This window comes from Cebus imitator, unplaced genomic scaffold (assembly GCF_001604975.1).
Source record: "Cebus imitator isolate Cc_AM_T3 unplaced genomic scaffold, Cebus_imitator-1.0 Scaffold435, whole genome shotgun sequence".
NCBI lineage: Eukaryota > Metazoa > Chordata > Mammalia > Primates > Cebidae > Cebus > Cebus imitator.
In genome coordinates, this window is record NW_016107750.1 from 551622 (window position 1) to 568655 (window position 17034).

General features: G+C 51.4%; 2 protein-coding genes across 4 annotated transcripts in view; one reads left to right on the plus strand and one right to left on the minus strand.

Moving 5' to 3' along the window:
- Positions 1-17034, minus strand: part of PHETA2 (PH domain containing endocytic trafficking adaptor 2) — a 51282-nt gene that overhangs the window by 9892 nt on the left and 24356 nt on the right. The gene's annotated exons all lie outside the window — the stretch shown is intronic.
- NAGA (alpha-N-acetylgalactosaminidase) lies at positions 3546-14987 on the plus strand. Of its 2 annotated transcripts, none has more exons than XM_017510303.2 (10): positions 3546-3642; positions 4027-4118; positions 6607-6742; positions 7934-8105; positions 8583-8760; positions 9064-9158; positions 9733-9894; positions 11790-11987; positions 13709-13852; positions 14362-14987. In XM_017510303.2, exons 2-10 carry the CDS (start codon positions 4103-4105, stop codon positions 14494-14496), a joined length of 1236 nt encoding a protein of 411 aa, XP_017365792.1. In that variant the 5' UTR covers positions 3546-3642; positions 4027-4102; the 3' UTR covers positions 14497-14987. The 2 variants fall into 2 exon arrangements, with proteins under 2 accessions (XP_017365792.1, XP_037587906.1); XM_037731978.1 differs by having other exon boundaries at positions 3566-3642; positions 4034-4118.

The window sequence follows — 17034 nt, forward strand, 5'->3', positions numbered from 1 at the left end:
AAAAAAAAAAAAGAATCCCTCAAAATCACAGGCTCCGCCCCACTTACCCTCTATAGCTCTCACAACCTCCAAAGTTTAGTTTCCTCTTCACACCTCACACACTTTCAGCCCCTTGCCTTCTCCAGCTTTATGTGGTCGCCCTTCCTACTTAAACCACACCTCAGAAAATTTCTGTTTCTATTATTTTGTCTAACTGTGCTCAAATTCACTGCACTCATTTATTTTTACATGCCCTGCTTCTGTTTAGGCTGCTGGTTTACACTTTTCCTCCGGGCAATCACAGCCGATATTTCACTCTTAATCCGGCCCCCGTTCTCTGCTCGTCCTCAATCTTGTTCATTCGGGTGAGTGGTTACTTACAGATACCGCAGGCCTTCTCAAACACCAGGAAAACAAAAGCTCTCCCTCTGCACAGTTACCCCACCAAGCCCCACTACAACCTTGAACAGCTGCAGCCCTTGCTGTTTCTCTTGGCATTTGGGTCCAAGAACCCAGCACCCCCTAGAACACTTTCTCATCTTTTCAGTTTACAGCTCCAGTTCTTTCTGTCTAAGCCAAGGACTTTTTTTCCTCTGTGGTTCTTACATCTGCCTTCCTACCAACTGGACAGGCACTTGTACCCTAGTTTTCCTTAAGCCCAAAATTCAGTTTACCAACGGAGACGAAAGCCTCCGGGTTCCCCCTGTGGTCCTGACATGTCACAAGGGGGTCTTTCCATTGATCCTCTTACTCGTAGGGTTAGGAGTTACTACTGCACTCGGCACAGGTATAGCAGGCCTTACCACTTCAATTGTCTCCCTCCCTAGCCTCTCTAATGATTTCTCTGCTAGCATTGCAGAATTAACTCAATCACTATCCCTTCTTCAAGCTCACGTAAATTCCCTAATTGCAGTTGTCCTCCAAAACCTCAGAGGTCTTGATTTACTGACTCCTGAAAAAGGAGGTCTTTGTCTATTTCTTGAACTCCTGACCTCAGATGATCCGCCCACCTCGGCCTCCCAAAGTGCTAGGATTACAGGCGTGAGCCACCACGCCCAGCACTGTCTTTGTCTATTTCTAAATGAAGAATGTTGTTTTTATGTACACCAGTCCGGCCTTGTATATGATGCCATCAATAAATTAAAAGAGCCCAAAAGCTCACTAATCAGGCAGATAACCATCTGGAGCTGGCTGGACTGGCTGGACACTCTCTAATGGAGTCATGGCTTCTTCCAGTCCTTAGTCCTCTGCTACCTATATTTCTCCTTCTCTTATTTGGACCCTGTGTTTTCCAGTTAATCTCTCAATTCCTACAAAATTGTATACAAGCAACAAGCAATCAGTCAATATGACAAATGATCCCTCTAACAACCCCACAATATCACCCCTTGCCCTGAGGTCTCCCAGCAGTCTAAATTCTTTACCATTTTCAGGTGCCCACACCGCTCCCAATCCCACTTGAAAAAACCCTGAGAAACATTGCCCCATCACCCCTCTGTGCCGGTCTCCCTAATAGTCCACTGCCCTCCACTCTTCATTTCTTTTTCCTTTATATTACTACTATAAAAAGACAGGAATGTAAGGTCTGACGGAGCTAAGAACCTCAGCCCACCCGCACCCAGGTGAATAAACAGCCATGTTGCTCACACAAAGCCTGTTTGGGGGGGTGGGGAGGAATCTCTCCATTCAGAGTGTGTGTTTTAACAGTGTAAATCTGGGAGGCTGTTGGTCTAGACAGTGCTGTAAGGAGGGACCTGAGCGATTTCATTGCTGCTCCGGCTGCTGTGGAGAGAATCCATGTCAGTGGAAGCTGAAGACCAGTGAGGAGCTTGCTGCCACGATCCAAACAAGATGTCATAAGGGTGGCGAGAGAAGAGAGGGAGAGGCAGCAAGATTTAGAATGGCTTTTGAAGGTAGAGAACACAGGATTTGCTGAGGGGCTGGATGTGGGGCGTGAGGGAAAGAGCAGGCAGGACTGCGCAGTTTTGGCTTGTGCACCTAGGAGAGTTATCATTATCTGAGATGTGGGAAGTGGCCGGTATGTGGTCTGGGTTATGTTTGAGATGCCCAGTGGCCATCTGAGTGAAGGTGCTGTTGGGGCTCAGAAAGCGATGCCTAAAAATATGTCACTTGGGCGTGCTGAGTACTTTGAACCAAAGGACTCTGGAAGAGCCTCAGAAGCAAAGTCTCTCTCTCTGACCTCCTGCCCCCCTTCTTTTGCTTTTCTTTCTCCTGCAAGGCAGGCCATAGAAACTAAAATTCCTCCTCCCCAAGGTGAGTTATAGAAACTACAAATGTTACTGGAAACATCCCCCACCTTTCTGTCAGACCTAGCCATAAAGGAATCCTCTGACCTACCCTGTCTAATACTAGGTCGTAAGACTCTCATTCCAGAAGCGGTCTTGCCCTCTTTCCAGGAGGAGGGAATGCCACACAGAGAGAACAAGAAGAATCTGAACAGACAGACCTTGCTGGGTTTCCACACTCAGCTGTTACCATTAAACCATTCCCTTTTGTCTAATCGCGTTTATACACAGTTGTCCATTCCTTATCCCTTTTTTTCTGTTGCCCAGGCTGGAGTGCAGTGACACAATCACAGCTCACTGCAACCTCGACCTCCTGGGCTCAGGCAATCCTCCCACCTCAGCCTCTCAAGTAGCTAGGACCACAGGAAACTGCCAGGCTAATTTTTAAATTTTTTGTAGAGATGGAGTCTCACTATGTTGACCAGGCTGTTCTTAAATGTCTGCCCTCCTGCCTCAGGAAGCGATCCGCCTGCCTCAGCCTTCCAAAGTGCTGGGATTACAAGTGTGAGCCACCGCACCCGGCCAGGACCGTGCATTCTTCATCAAACTGAGACATAAAGTTTTCCCTGAATATTTGGGTCTTCTGAAGACTCTCAAGTCATATAAAACATTTCAGTAAATCAATCTGTTATGCTTTTCACTTGCTAACCTATCTTTTGTTTATAGGAGTGTCCGCTGGGACCCTTGGGATGAGTGAAGAAAAATATCACACCTTTCTGCCCTTACAATCCCAGAACAAAGCATTTGGCACCTAGCAGTTTCTCAATAAATACCTGATGAATGAATAAAGAAAGAAATAGCCGAGCCCGTGCAAGCAGTCCCTGACCCTCAGGCAGAGAAGGGGAGCCGCCTGCTTTGCTGCCTCCCACGAACTTTCCTTGTAGACTATTAATACTCGACTTCCATTTTCCCAGCAGCTGGCGGGGGCCTTGCTTGAGGCTGTCTCTCATTTCCTCTGCACAAAACCCTCAGCAGGTATTCACTGCACAGACGCTTACTGAGCGCCCACGGTGAGCCTGGCACGATCCTCGCCCTCGTGGTCCCCACAGAGATGGAAGGGCAGGCCTCGTGGGGTGCGGACCACAAACGACATCCAGTCCCAAACCCGGTCTGCCAATACCAGCCTCGCTAGCGCGCAGGGCGGGAGCCCAGTGGGGCGGGGCTTAGGGGGGCGGCCGGAGGGCGGGGCACTGGGAGGGCGATCCTGTAGTGGGCGGGGCACAGCGTTGCTAGGGGGATTCTGATAGGTTGCGCGGAGGGTTGTCCTCGTGAGGCCCCGCCCCGCTGGAACGCTGCGGGCTTCTCAGGTTACAGGATTGGAGACAGTAGCTGCCGCGGGACTGAGCGCTTCTGAAGGGTAAGTACGGCAGGCGGTGACTCTGTGGTTTTGGGGGGCCCAGGGCAGGAACCCAGACCCGGATGGGAGTCCGGAGCCTGGACCCAGCCCCACCCCTCCGCTCTTCCTGGACGACCTTGAGCCAGTCACTCCCTTTTTCTGAGGCCAGGCCGCTCCGAAGGCGGCCCGTGGGCGCTCGGGGCTCCTACCACTGCAGAGAGAGTGAGGTCTGACGTCCAAGACACATTGTTTAGTATTTATGAAGGAAGAACTCAAGCTCCGGGAAGTGATGGCTGGTGATAGGGCAGGGAACTTGGGGACGGAGTGTAGGATCCACGCCCAAGGTTGAGGGTGGCCGGGCTAGCCAGGCAGCCGTGACCCCAGTGCTTTTCTGACGTTTCTTAGCGTCCAGAACCCAACACATACAACTGATACTCGCAGAGCAGACCTGGTCAGGTCCTCGGACGCTGCGTCCAGAGCAATGCTGCTGAAGACAGGTACCTACACCGGCTGGGGTGGTTTGGGAGGGTCGACGTGAGTGCTGCAAGGAGTGCTTTGACTGGCCCTTCTTCCCTAATGTGGTTATGTGGGGAGACAGGTTCTTCTTTTTCTTGGAGCTGGTCAGGAAGGGAGAAGATGCTTGCCCATTCAGGAATCAGTTTCCCTTCAAAGAGGCCCTTCCTTTCTCATCTCCTCTCCCTTAAGTCCAGAGGCTCTAACTGATGTGATATCAACATGTGCGGAGAACGGCCTTTACAGTCCCCACAGATAAGGAAACATCTTACAGATAGGGAAACTGAGGCCCGAGGGAGAAAAGGGAAAAGTGAGCTGATTGTGTGATTGTGTGTCTGTCCTGGCTGGCTTACTTCTTCTTTTTTTTTTTTTTTTTTTTTTTTTGTCGGGGTTTTTTTTTTTTTTTTTTTTTTTTTTTTTTTTTTGAGACGGAGTTTCACTCTTGTTACCCAGGCTGGAGTGCAATGGCGCGATCTCGGCTCACCGCAACCTCCGCCTCCTGGGTTCAGGCAATTCTCCTGCCTCAGCCTCCTGAGTAGCTGGGATTACAGGCATGCGCCACCATGCCCAGCTGATTTTTTGTATTTTTAGTAGAAACGGGGTTTCACCATGTTGACCAGGATGGTCTCGATCTCTTGACCTCGTGATCCACCCACCTCGGCCTCCCAAAGTGCTGGGATTACAGGCGTGAGCCACCACGCCCGGCCTTGGCTTACTTCTTAAGCCTCCCTGAGGATTCTTGAGGGTCTATGATAGACAGCAAAGAGCTCTGGACTGGGGCTTAGGAGACCAGGAGTCTGGCCAATGGTCCCAAACGATTTTTCAACCTTACTGTGGTGTGAAATTGACACATACTCAGTAGAAACCACAGTACCCATACAACCATTCCATTCACTTTCTGTATTCAGTAAATTGCATGAAATATTCAACAATTTATCATAAGATAGGCTTTGTGTTAGATGGTTTTGCCCAGCTGTAGGCTAATGTGCCTTGTTGGCACTTTTTTTTTTTTTGAGACAGAATCTCGGCCAGGCGCGGTGGCTCACGCCTGTAATCCCAGCACTTTGGGAGGCCGAGGCGGGTGGATCACGAGGTCAAGAGATCGAGACCATCCTGGTCAACATGGTGAAACCCCGTCTCTACTAAAAATACAAAAAATCAGCTGGGCGTGGTGGCGCGTGCCTGTAATCCCAGCTACTCAGGAGACTGAGGCAGGAGAATTGCCTGAACCCAGGAGGCAGAGGTTGCGGTGAGCCGAGATCGCGCCATTGCACTCCAGCCTGGGTAACGAGAGCGAAACTCCGTCTCAAAAAAAAAAAAAAAAAAAAAAAAAAAAAAAATAGAATCTCACTCTGTCACCCAGGCTGGACAGTGTGCTGGAATGCAGTGGTGCAATCTCCACTCACTGCAGCCTTCCCCTCCCAGGTTCAAGCAGTTCTACTGCTCAGCCTCCCAGTAGCTGGGATTACAGGCACACGCCACCTCATCCAGCGAATTTTTTTGCACTTTTAGTAGAGATGGGGTTTCACCATGTTGCCCAAGCTGGTCTTGAACTCCTGACCTGAGGTGATCCCCCTGCCTTGGCTTCCCAAAGTGCTGGGATTACAGGTGTGAGTCACTGCGCCTGGCCTGTCAGCACTTTTAAGGCAGGGTAGGCCCAGCTATGATGTTTGGCAAGTTAGAAGGTGTATTAAGAATATATATATATATGTATTTTTCATTCAATACACAGGTGCTCAACAGGTTGCTTCCTCCATATTAAGTATATTTTTGACATAATATTTTCTTTTTAAAAAAAATTATTGAGACAATGTCTCCCTCTGTCACAGCCCAGGCTAGAGTTTAGTGGCACGTTCTCAGCTCACTGCAACCTCCGCCTCTGGGGTTCAAGTGATCCTCTTGCCTCAGCCTTTTGAGTAGCTGGGATTGTAGGTGCACGCCACCATGCCTGGCTAAGTTTTTGGATTTTTAGTAGAGACAAGTTTTCACCAATTGGCCAGGCTGATATTGAATTCCTGACCTCAAATGATCCACCTGCCTCGGCTTCCCAGAGTATTGGGCTTACAGGCGTGAACCACTGCGCCCAGTGATATTTTCAACTTACGCTGGGTTTATGAGAATGTAGCTCCATGGCAGGCCTAGGAGCATCTGTATAGTTAAGTTCTGTATATGGGATGGGAAGAGCTGATGGGGGGTATAGTAAGGAAGTAGCTTCAAGTGTTTGTTTTGCTAATTCGAGCACTGGTGATGGCCAGACCTCAAACCACTGCCTGGCCCAGGCACCATCCTCCTACTTAATGCTTTGCAGGAGCCAGTCATTGCAGGAAGAATGGCTAAACCCAAGAGACCAGTTTCCCTAATATATAGGCAGGCAGCCTCTGTAGGGCTGAGCAACATACGGATAGGGTGGAATGAGGGCTGGAGCTGTGGGGGCCACTGGCAGTCACCATCCCCTCCTCCCTGGCCCCCTAGTGCTCTTGCTGGGGCATGTGGCCCAGGTGCTGATGCTGGACAATGGGCTCCTGCAGACGCCACCCATGGGCTGGCTGGTCTGGGAACGCTTCCGCTGCAACATTAACTGTGATGAGGACCCAAAGAACTGCATCAGGTAAGGTCTGCATCCACCTGGCAAGCCTTGCCCAGGGCCCTGCAGAGTGGGGGGCAGGAGGTGGAGGGTCGGCCAGAAAAGAAGGCAGGGTCATAGTTCTCCATCCCAAAGACTGCAGACAGAAGTCACTTAGACTGTCAGATGCCTAACCCCAGCCTAGCCCCATGACCTACCTGGGGCCTCTATAGGGACTGTCAGGCCCCAACCTGGTCATGAGGCAGAGACCTTACAGGGCCCCAGCCCATGAGATAAAAAGGTCAGGCCAGGCCCCCTGTAATCCCCCTGACCCAGTCCTGCCTTTTGGCCTGGGGCCAAAGGCCCTGAGGACCCAGCCCATGAGATAACTGTTAAAACGTCAGGCCAGGCCCCTTGTCTGGGAGGCCTGGGTCAGTGGTTTGGCTTTGGGCCAGCCACACTTTTCAAGCCAGCTTGCTTATGGCTCATGGCACAATCCTTGGTGGTCATTTACACCGATACCTGGCTTAGGCCTCAGCAAGGTCATGGTTTTTTGAGACAGAGTCTTGCTGTGTCACCAGGCTGGAGTGCAGTAGCACCATCTTGGCTCACTGCAACCTCCATCTCCCAGGTTCAAGTGATTGCCTTGCCTCAGCCTCCTGAGTAGCTGGAGCTATAGGCATGCGCCACCATGCCCAGTTAATTTTTTGGTATTTTAGTAGAGATGGGGTTTCACCATGGCCAGGATGGTCTCTATCTCCTGACCTCGTGATCTGCCCACTTCAGCCTCCCAAAGTGCTGGGATTACAGGCCTGAGCCACCAAGCCCGGCTGGTCATTTTTTTTTTTTTTTTTGACACGGAGTCCTGCACTGTCACCCAGGCTGGGGTACAATGGTGCAATCTCTGCCCACTGCAGCCTCCCCCTCCTGGGTTCAAGTGATTCTTCTGCCTCAGCCTTCTGAATAGCTGGGATCACAGGTGCACACCACCACACCCGGCTTTTTTTGTATTTTTAGTAGAGACGGGGTTTCACCACATTGGCCAGACTGGTCTCTAACTCCCGACCTCATGATCTGCCCACCTCAGCCTCCCAAAGTGCTGCGATTACAGGCATGAGCCACCACGCCCAGCTCGGTCATGGTTTTTATAACCCAGAGTCAATCAGAGCTAAGGCAGGGTGTGGGTGAGGACTGAGCTGGGTCCCTGAGCTGCCCCATCCCTCTGCCCCTCACTAGTGAGCAGCTTTTCATGGAGATGGCTGACCGGATGGCACAGGATGGATGGCGGGACATGGGCTACACATACCTTAACATCGATGACTGCTGGATTGGTGGGCGTGATGCCAGTGGCCGCCTGATGCCAGATCCCAAGCGTTTCCCTCATGGCATTCCCTTCCTGGCTGACTACGTGAGCTGCACCCCAGCCCTGCCCTTGGCCTCAGGGCTAGACTGCCCCTTTCACCCTACCTTGCTTAGGGCTCATTTACATAGTCCTTGTTTGAGATCTCACAGTCTACTATGGGAAACAAATGAACACTGACTTTGGGCCGGCTGTGGTGAGTGAGAGCCAGAAAGAGCATCTTACTCAGCCTGGGATTCCAGGAAGGTTCCCTGGATGAGGCAGTTCTTGAGCTCAACCCAGAGAGATGGCATAGGAGGCAGAGAGGATGGCAGGAGCAAACACCTAGGGGCAAGAAACAGCTGCTGGGAGGTATGTGTTGGGGGAAGGGTGGGCCATTGTGGGCAGAGGCCTGGCCAGCATGCTGGGGTCCTCTCCTTTGGTCAGTGGGAACCACTGAAGGTTTAATGGGGCCCAGTCAGATGTACCTTGAGGAGGCTCCCTGAGGGTCCTGCTTGATACCACTGTGCCCTCAAACACCCATAGGTTCACTCCCTGGGCCTGAAGCTGGGCATCTATGCAGACATGGGCAACTTTACCTGCATGGGTTACCCAGGCACCACACTGGACAAGGTGGTCCAGGATGCTCAGACCTTTGCGGAGTGGAAGGTGGATATGCTCAAGCTGGATGGCTGCTTCTCCACAGATGAGGAACGGGCCCTGGGTGAGTTATGTAGCTGGCTGGGGCACACAGGTAGACGGGGCGGGTGGCTGTGGAGACCCACCAGCGCCAACCTGGCTGAGCTTCCCAATTCCCCTCACCTAGGGGTTAAGGGGATTGTGGCTCCCAGGTTCCCTATATATGGGGTGGCAGCATAGCCCACCCCGGAAGCATTTGAGGCTCTGGGTACGTGGGGAGGCACCTACTCTTCGGAGCCTGTTTCCTCACTCACATCTGCTGGGAAAAGGTTTGGGCTGAGGGCCCAGACTGCCTCCTCAGGCCTGAAACAGGTTGGGCTTTCTCCAGGGTACCCCAAGATGGCTGTTGCCCTGAATGCCACAGGCCGCCCCATTGCCTTCTCCTGCAGCTGGCCAGCCTACGAAGGTGGCCTCCCCCCCAGGGTAAGCCATTCTGCACCCTGCCTGATGGTACTTCCCTCAACCAGGCCTCCTTGCCTCCTCAGTGCCAGGCTTCAGGGAGGTGGCCTTCCAGAGCCAGGACTATTCTCACCACAGATGCCCCCATGCTGATCTGTAGGTGTCTACAGACCTACATAAGTACCTGCAAAGAGCGGGTGGGCTCAGCCAGCTCAGAGAGGTGTGTGTTGGAGGGAGAGGCAGGCCTTAAAGAAGAGGCCCTTGAGAGGTGGGCTGAAGGAGTTGGCATCTGAGGCAGGAGAGCCATCAGTGCTGGCACACAGCCCCCAGGATCCCGGGAGGTGCCCAGTGGACAAGAAGACCCAGGAGGGCAGGGTAGGCTTCTGGCACCAGCATGCACAGAGGGGAGACTCTGGTAGCTCCAGAGCAGGGCACTGTCTCAGAGGCCTTTGTCACCCTGAGCAAGATGATGGGACCTGTTCTCTTCCCCCTTCCCCACCCTCTGTGTCTCCCGCTGAGTCTCCCTAACTCCTGTGTGGGTCTCTGGGCTGCAGCGTGTGATTCTGGTGCTGGACTCCACCTTCCCCTTGACATCCAGGTGAACTACAGTTTGCTGGTGGACATCTGCAACCTCTGGCGCAACTATGATGACATACAGGACTCCTGGCAGAGCGTGCTCTCCATCCTGAACTGGTTTGTGCAGCACCAGGACATACTGCAGCCGGTGGCCGGCCCTGGGCACTGGAATGACCCCGACATGGTACCAGGATGGAGGGGGATGTCCCTAGGCCCACCATCTGTGAAGACCCTACTCCCCACTGCCCTGTGCTCTCTTCCTCCCTGGAGGCTCACTGCCAGGTTCTAGGTCAGCACTTCTGAAATGTGTCCCTGAACTGGCTGCTTTAGACTTGACTTAGCTGTTTTCCAGGGTCCTATCCCCCACGTTTTGGATCAGAAGTTTCAGGGGAAGAACCTGGGAATGCCCACTGTTAAGCATACCCCCCCACCCTGCCAACCCAGGCAATTCTGATGTTTCTGAAAGCTCAAGAATTTGGTCTGTAGTGACCCTGGAATAAGATGTTATTGCTGTGCAGGTTGAAGATCATGACCTTGCTATTCCCGGTGCCTGGAGTGCCCTCCCCCATCTGCCTCTGATCCTTTTGTCAGTGCCCTACCTGGTCCTCCACAGGCACAACTCGCCCTCACAGTCCTGCTTCTAGCCCTTATGTTTTATCTCAGTCATTGCCCTGGGCCATTTTGTTTTTGCAATTCATAGCTTTATAGTTATCTGTTAGTCAACAAGCATTTACTACTTGATGGATCCTATGATGATAAGAATTACAAGTGCTAAGCTAGGCAGAGGGAACAGCCTAGAGGAGCAAGAACTGGCCTACTGTGGAGTCCCAGCTCTAGCTCTGCCACTTGACCTTGGGCAAGTAACTTCATTTGTTCTGTGCCTCAGTTTTGTCAATTGGAAATAATAGTAGCTACCTTATGGGGTTGTTTTGAGGGTTAAAATAACTCTTAAAATGCTTGGGACAGTGATGGGCACAAAATTCTTGTCACTAAGCCTGTAGCTTATGTCCCGACTATGGACTGCTTGCCCTGGGGTTAGGAGTCCCCCTTGGTCCATTCAGCTGTGGCTAAGGCAGGTGGTTGTGGCCAGTGGTAGGTGCAGGAACTTTGTCCAGTTCTGTTTCCTTCCACTGTCACCCTGGAGCATTTATTGACTTGACCTAGTTTATAAGCTTTTTGGCCAGGTGCAGTGGCTAACACCTTTAATCCCAGCACTTTGGGAGGCTGAGGCGGGTGGATCACAAGGTCGGGAGATCAAGAACATCTTGGCTAACACAGTGAAACTCTGTATCTACTAAAAATACAAAAAATTATCCGGGTGTGGTGGCATGTACCTGTAGTCCCAGCTACTTGGGAGGCTGAGGCAGGAGAATTGCTTGAACCCTGGAGGTGAAGGTTGCAGTGAGCCGAGACTGCACCACTGCACTCCAGTCTGGGCGACAGAGTAAAACTCTGTCTCAGAGGGGAAAAAAAAAAAGCTTTTTAACAACAGGAGCCTATATGATCATCTGAACCACCTGTGATGTAGTGGAGGCATAACCACCTCCGTGGTTTTTTGAGTCAGGGTCTCGCTCTGTTGCCAAGGCTGGAATGCAGTGGTGCAACCTTGGCTCATTGCAACCTCCACTTTCCAGTTCAAGTGATTCTCATGCTTAAATAAGTAGCTGGGATTACAGGTGCACACTATCACGCCTGAGTAATTTTTATATTTTCTGTAGAGATGAGGTTTTGCTATGTTGGCCAGGCTAGTCTCTAACTCCTGGGCTCAAGTGATTCACTTGCCTCAGCCTCTCAAAGTGCTGGGATTACAAACATGAACCACTACACCTGGCCACCTGCCCACCCACTACTGCTGATTGTGTTCTTTACGGAAAATAAAAGCTGATGCTTCGATAGAAAGTGACTTGAGTCCCCCAGGACCACACAGCTGGAGAATGGTGTTTGCTGAACCAGGCCTCCACATGCAGCCATCTTTCCCCAATCCTCACCCACTCTTCCTCGGCTACAAGTTTGGGGATGGTCCCTGTGTCTACCTCCTTGAGGAGATCAGAGCTGACTACTCCTTTTCTCTGTCCTCAGCTGCTCATTGGGAACTTTGGTCTCAGCTTAGAGCAATCCAGGGCCCAGATGGCCCTGTGGACAGTGCTGGCAGCCCCCCTCTTCATGTCCACAGACCTGCGTACCATCTCCGCCCAGAACATGGACATACTGCAGAATCCACTCATGATCAAAATCAACCAGGATCCCTTAGGCATCCAGGGACGCAGGATTCACAAGGTACTAGGGTGGGGAGGGAAGGAAGGGGAGGGCTGAGGAGCTGAGCTCCCCTGAGAGAAAGGTTGACAGCATCACCTGGGGGAGATACTTGGAGGGGGTACAGGAGTTGCTTAACCCCCAACCAGGCTAGGAGGACTCTGCTAGGAGCTGCTCCCACAGTCATCCTCTTGCTGAGTGAAAGCAGGACCAAGCAGGACAGCTCAAGGGAGTCAGGAATGAGAGGCATCAGCCACATAAGGGCACACAGGAAGGGTGAGGCACAGGGCTTCTATACACCCGTGATGGCCTGCAGAGAACTTGGATTTCCCTGCAGAGGAGGAGGAGCTAGGTTTTTTGTTTTTGAGACAGGGTCTCACTCTGTTGTCCAGGCTGGAGTGCAGTGGCACAATCTTAGCTCACTGCAGCCTCCACTTCCCAGATTCAAGCAATTCTCGTGCCTCAGCCTCCTGAGTAGCTGGCACTACAGGCGCCCGCTGCCACACCCAGCTAATTTTTGTATTTTTAGTAGAGACAGGGTTTCACCACATTGGCCAGTCTGGTCTCGAACTCCTGACCTCAGGTGATGCACCTGCCTCAGCCTCCCAAAGTGCTGAGATTACAGGTGTATCTCCACCAAACCTGGCCAGGAGAAGCTGTTATAGCCAAAGAATACTATGACTACTATTGGCAGCTATTTATTGAGTACCTACCATGTGCTGGGAGTTCTAGACACCTTTGCTGGCTGGCCAACAGGGTAGGTATCTTACCATTTTACAAATGAGAAAAATGAAACTTCAAAAATCTGAGTAACTTTAACCCAAGGCTACATAATATAAACAAGACTGGACTTCACTGTCACCTCAAAGCCTTCGCTTTTTTTTTTTGAGATGGAGTTTTTTTCCTCACTCTGTCCCCCAGGCTGGAGTGCAGTGGCACCATCTCAGCTCACTGCAACCTCCAACTCTCAGGTTCAAGCGATTCTCCTCCCTTAGCTGCCCAGGTAGCTGGGATTACAAGTGTGCGCCATCACACCCTACTAATTTTTTTGTATTTTTTTTTAGTAGAGACAGGGTTTCATCATGTTGGCCAGACTAGTCTCAAACACCTGACCTCAGGTGATCCACCTGCCTCAGCATTGCAAAGTACTGGGATTACAGGCATGAGCCACCACACCCGGCTGCCTTTGCTCTTTACGAAATCCTGGACTCTGGTAAAAATAAACCTACAGAACTTCAGAAGGCACCTATAGAACTGGTGATGCCCAGAGGAAGTAACAATTCCCTGCCAGAGAGGCTGATGGGTAGAGCTGCGCCTGGAGAACCTTCTGGAGGATGGGAGTTCATATCCAGCTCCATTCTCCGCCCTCCTGGAAGAGTTCACCCCACTGGACAGCACACTCCAGGCCAGCACTGGCAGCTGTTTGAGGGGGGGCACTCATGTACTACTCTGTCGCTGCTTCCCCGTTTCTGCATTTATCCCTCTTGTTGTCCTGTGAGCTTCTGGGGCAGGCCCTCATGCAGCATTTGTCTCAGGGTGCTAGCATGGGGGCTGGGCTCCAAGTAGGTGTAGATGAGTGTCTGCTGAGTCAGGGAAGGCAGGCAGGTAGGGTTAGATAAGCTGGGGTGCTGGAGGCCCGTGGCATCCTCCGTAAGCCTATGTGACCCAGTATTCAGGGAGGGCCAGGGAGGCAACTGTAGGGCCTGAGTAAGGGACCCCAGCCAGTAGCCACCTTCTGTGCCCAGGAAAAATCTCTTATCGAAGTGTACATGCGGCCCCTGTCCAACAAGGCAAGCACCTTAGTCTTCTTCAGCCGCAGGACCGATATGCCTTATCACTACCACTCCTCCCTTGGCCAGCTGAACTTCAGTGGGTCCATGATGTATGAGGTGAGTGTCCAGCTGCCTGTAGCTACCCACCTGGGCTTCGATTTCCCTGGGAGGGCGTTATGGGAAGGTGGTTGTTCACACATGGCCTCCCCTGAGCCATGGGCTTAGGGCCTCTGGCAGGTGCCCATGGGGAGCTGCAGGCACTGAGAGCTGTAGCTGGTGCCATGCTCTGTACCAGTGTTTTCAACCTATGCAAACAGAACTGCTGCACATAAGTCCCATTAGCCTCTAGGGCTGTACTCCTCCACCCACGGGTCAGCCCTTGCTGGCACATTTCTCACAGTTTTCCATGGGCTGGGGCTTTCTCCATGCCTGTGCTTGAGCATTTGTTGGATTTGCTGGTAGAGACATGATAGAGATTCAGGGCTCCCGCTTCTGTAGGGCATACTGGAAGCCCAGCACAGACGGGCCAAAGTCCAGGCAGAAGCCTTCTACATCCTCTGGGGGGGGGGTGTGCCTCTGTGCATCCATTCTCATAGTAGCATTGGTGATATCCCACCCCACTGCAGGCCCAGGATGTCTACACAGGTGATATCATCAGTGGCCTCCAAGCTGAAACCAACTTCACAGTGATCATCAACCCTTCCGGGGTAGTGATGTGGTACCTGTATCCCATCAAGAACCTGGAAATGTCCCAGCAGTGAGGAGCTGGAACATGTGACAGGCTGTGGTGGCACCACTGAGCCCAGACCATGGAACTCTGGCATGCCCAGGGCACGTGGGCAGGTTCTCTGCTCCCCAGGCCCCGCTTGGTGACTGACCCCATCATACCCAAAGTGCCATCTCAGGGCCAGGTTCTATGCCCTGCCCTCTTGGAAACTTCTTGGGGCAATTTTCCTGTGGCCTTCCTGGCTTCTACTTTGTGCAGCCCCTCAGGTGTTGCTGAGCAGCTCGCAGCCTCCTGAGCCCCATGCCTATCAGGACTCTAGCCTCTGACCTTGTTGTTGACTCTGAAATCAGGATATGGAATTTTTCAAATTAGTAGAGAGATCTGACCTCAGGAACACCCATGAATTGTGTGATCGGCTTTTTTACCCATAGAAGGCCTTTGAGGCTGATACCACCTGGGAGTGAGGATCAAAAAGGAGACCTTGGCTCCCTCGGGTCACCAATAAACCTGTGAAAGTTGTTGTAATCAAGTAGTTGTAATATGGACCTGGAGCACCTTTAGTTAGGGACTCTGGTGGCACTGCACAGAGTGCTGCATTCAAATCTCACCTCTATGGAAGATGTATAGCATCTTCTGGCCCCTCTTTTTCCAAAGTGACCTGAAGATTGTACTTCCTAGAGATGCCAGATTTGCCTCCACTAAGGAGCTGCCCCTGCTGTGCCTAGCATGGTGGCAACACAGTGAGGCCAAGTAGCCATGCTCCCAGGCCCTGTAGCTTGTGCTTTGCCCAGGAGTGCCCCTGGCCCAGCATCTCAGCCTGCTCTTCTCTCTGGTGGCTCCACTCCCACCCCTACTTCTCTCCCTTTATTTCTCTCCCAACCTGGCTACAGAGGTTTATATTTCCCAGATGTGTCCACAAACCTGTCCAGGAGTTGTGTCTTAAAACTGATTTCCTGTTCCTCTTCCTAACGATAGGGGTAACAGTCAAAGTTGAAGGAATGATGGGCTCTTGCCTATCTTGCTTTGGTCCTTATTTCCCAAGCCCTCCTCTTTTAGCCAAGGCTGTAGCATATTTGTCTTCCCTGGTGGCTCTCTCCCCTTTGGAAAGAGCTGGTTGGCAGAGCAAGCTAGCTAGGTCCTCCTTGGGTTTTTTTTTTTTTTTTTTTTTTTTTTTTTTTGTGGTTTTTTTTTTTTTTTTTTTTTTTTGAGACGGAGTTTCGCTCTTGTTGCCCAGGCTGGAGTGCAATGGTGCGATCTCGGCTCACCGCAACCTCCGCCTCCTGGGTTCAGGCAATTCTCCTGCCTCAGCCTCCTGAGTAGCTGGGATTACAGGCACGCGCCACCATGCCCAGCTAATTTTTTGTATTTTTTTTAGTAGAGACGGGGTTTCACCATGTTGACCAGGATGGTCTTGATCTCTTGACCTCGTGATCCACCCGCCTCGGCCTCCCAAAGTGCTGGGATTACAGGCTTGAGCCACCGCGCCCGGCCCCTCCTTGGGTTTTAAATGTGGGAGCACCCAGTGCCCCAGGCCTTGCACTCTCCTGCTCAAAGACTATTTTCTGGGTGGATCTCCCACACTCCTCAGGGTTCTGAGATCCTTGTATTTAGGGTATGGTGTAAAAACTTACACGTGCACATTTTGTTACATCATTTAAGATGACTGGACCTTCACTGGTTAAGTATAGAGTCACCAGAGAAAATTTCTTTCCGCAGTCGATGTCTTGAGGCTGTTGAGAAACTCAGGACAGACGCCTACCTCATCCCAGGCCTCTGTCCTTGAAGGCCTGCCCCTCTGTGCACAGTTCCAGCTTTGGGTCTTACTCATAGTGCTGTTCAAGCAAAATGGAATAGTCTCAGTTGGGAACACCTTCTCTTGCCAGTTCCACGAAAGCTTTCCCACAACTCTGAGATATGGTGGAGTATCTAAGTTCAGACCATGGACTTGTGAGTTCGGGGCCAGAGCTGAGCCTGGACTTCACCAATTAATTCTCTCACCTTTCAGCCCAAGATAGCTACATGTCTTTACTTGCTGTTTAAGTTATCCTTTTGTCCTGGGGGTGCCCCATGGATCCTATCTCTTCACCTTTCATTCTTTCAACACACATGCCATCTATCTCCCAGCTGTTTATTCCCTTTTATTCAAGGTCAGTTAGGAACGAAATTATTTTTTCTCAGTTCAAGACAGACTTGTTTGGACCCAAGGTACCCTTTCTCTTTTTAAAAGCTTTTTATCATAAAAGCTTTCAAATTCAAAAGCAAAATGGTAGAGTGAACCTCCTTATACCCAGCATCCAGCTCCAACAACCATCAAACTTGTACCATTATTTCATCTCTCTTCCTGCACATGCTCCTTTGATGTCAGCTAGATTATGTGAAAGGAAATCTCAGAAAACCCTAAAAACCACTATGTATCTCTAACAGATGAGGGCTTTAAAAATATACATATGGGCCGGGTGTAGTGGCTCATGCCTGTAATTCCAGCATTTTGGGAGGCCGAGGCAGGTGGATTACCTGAGGTCAGGAGTTCGAGATCAGTCTGACCAACATAGTGAAACCCGTCTCAAAAAAA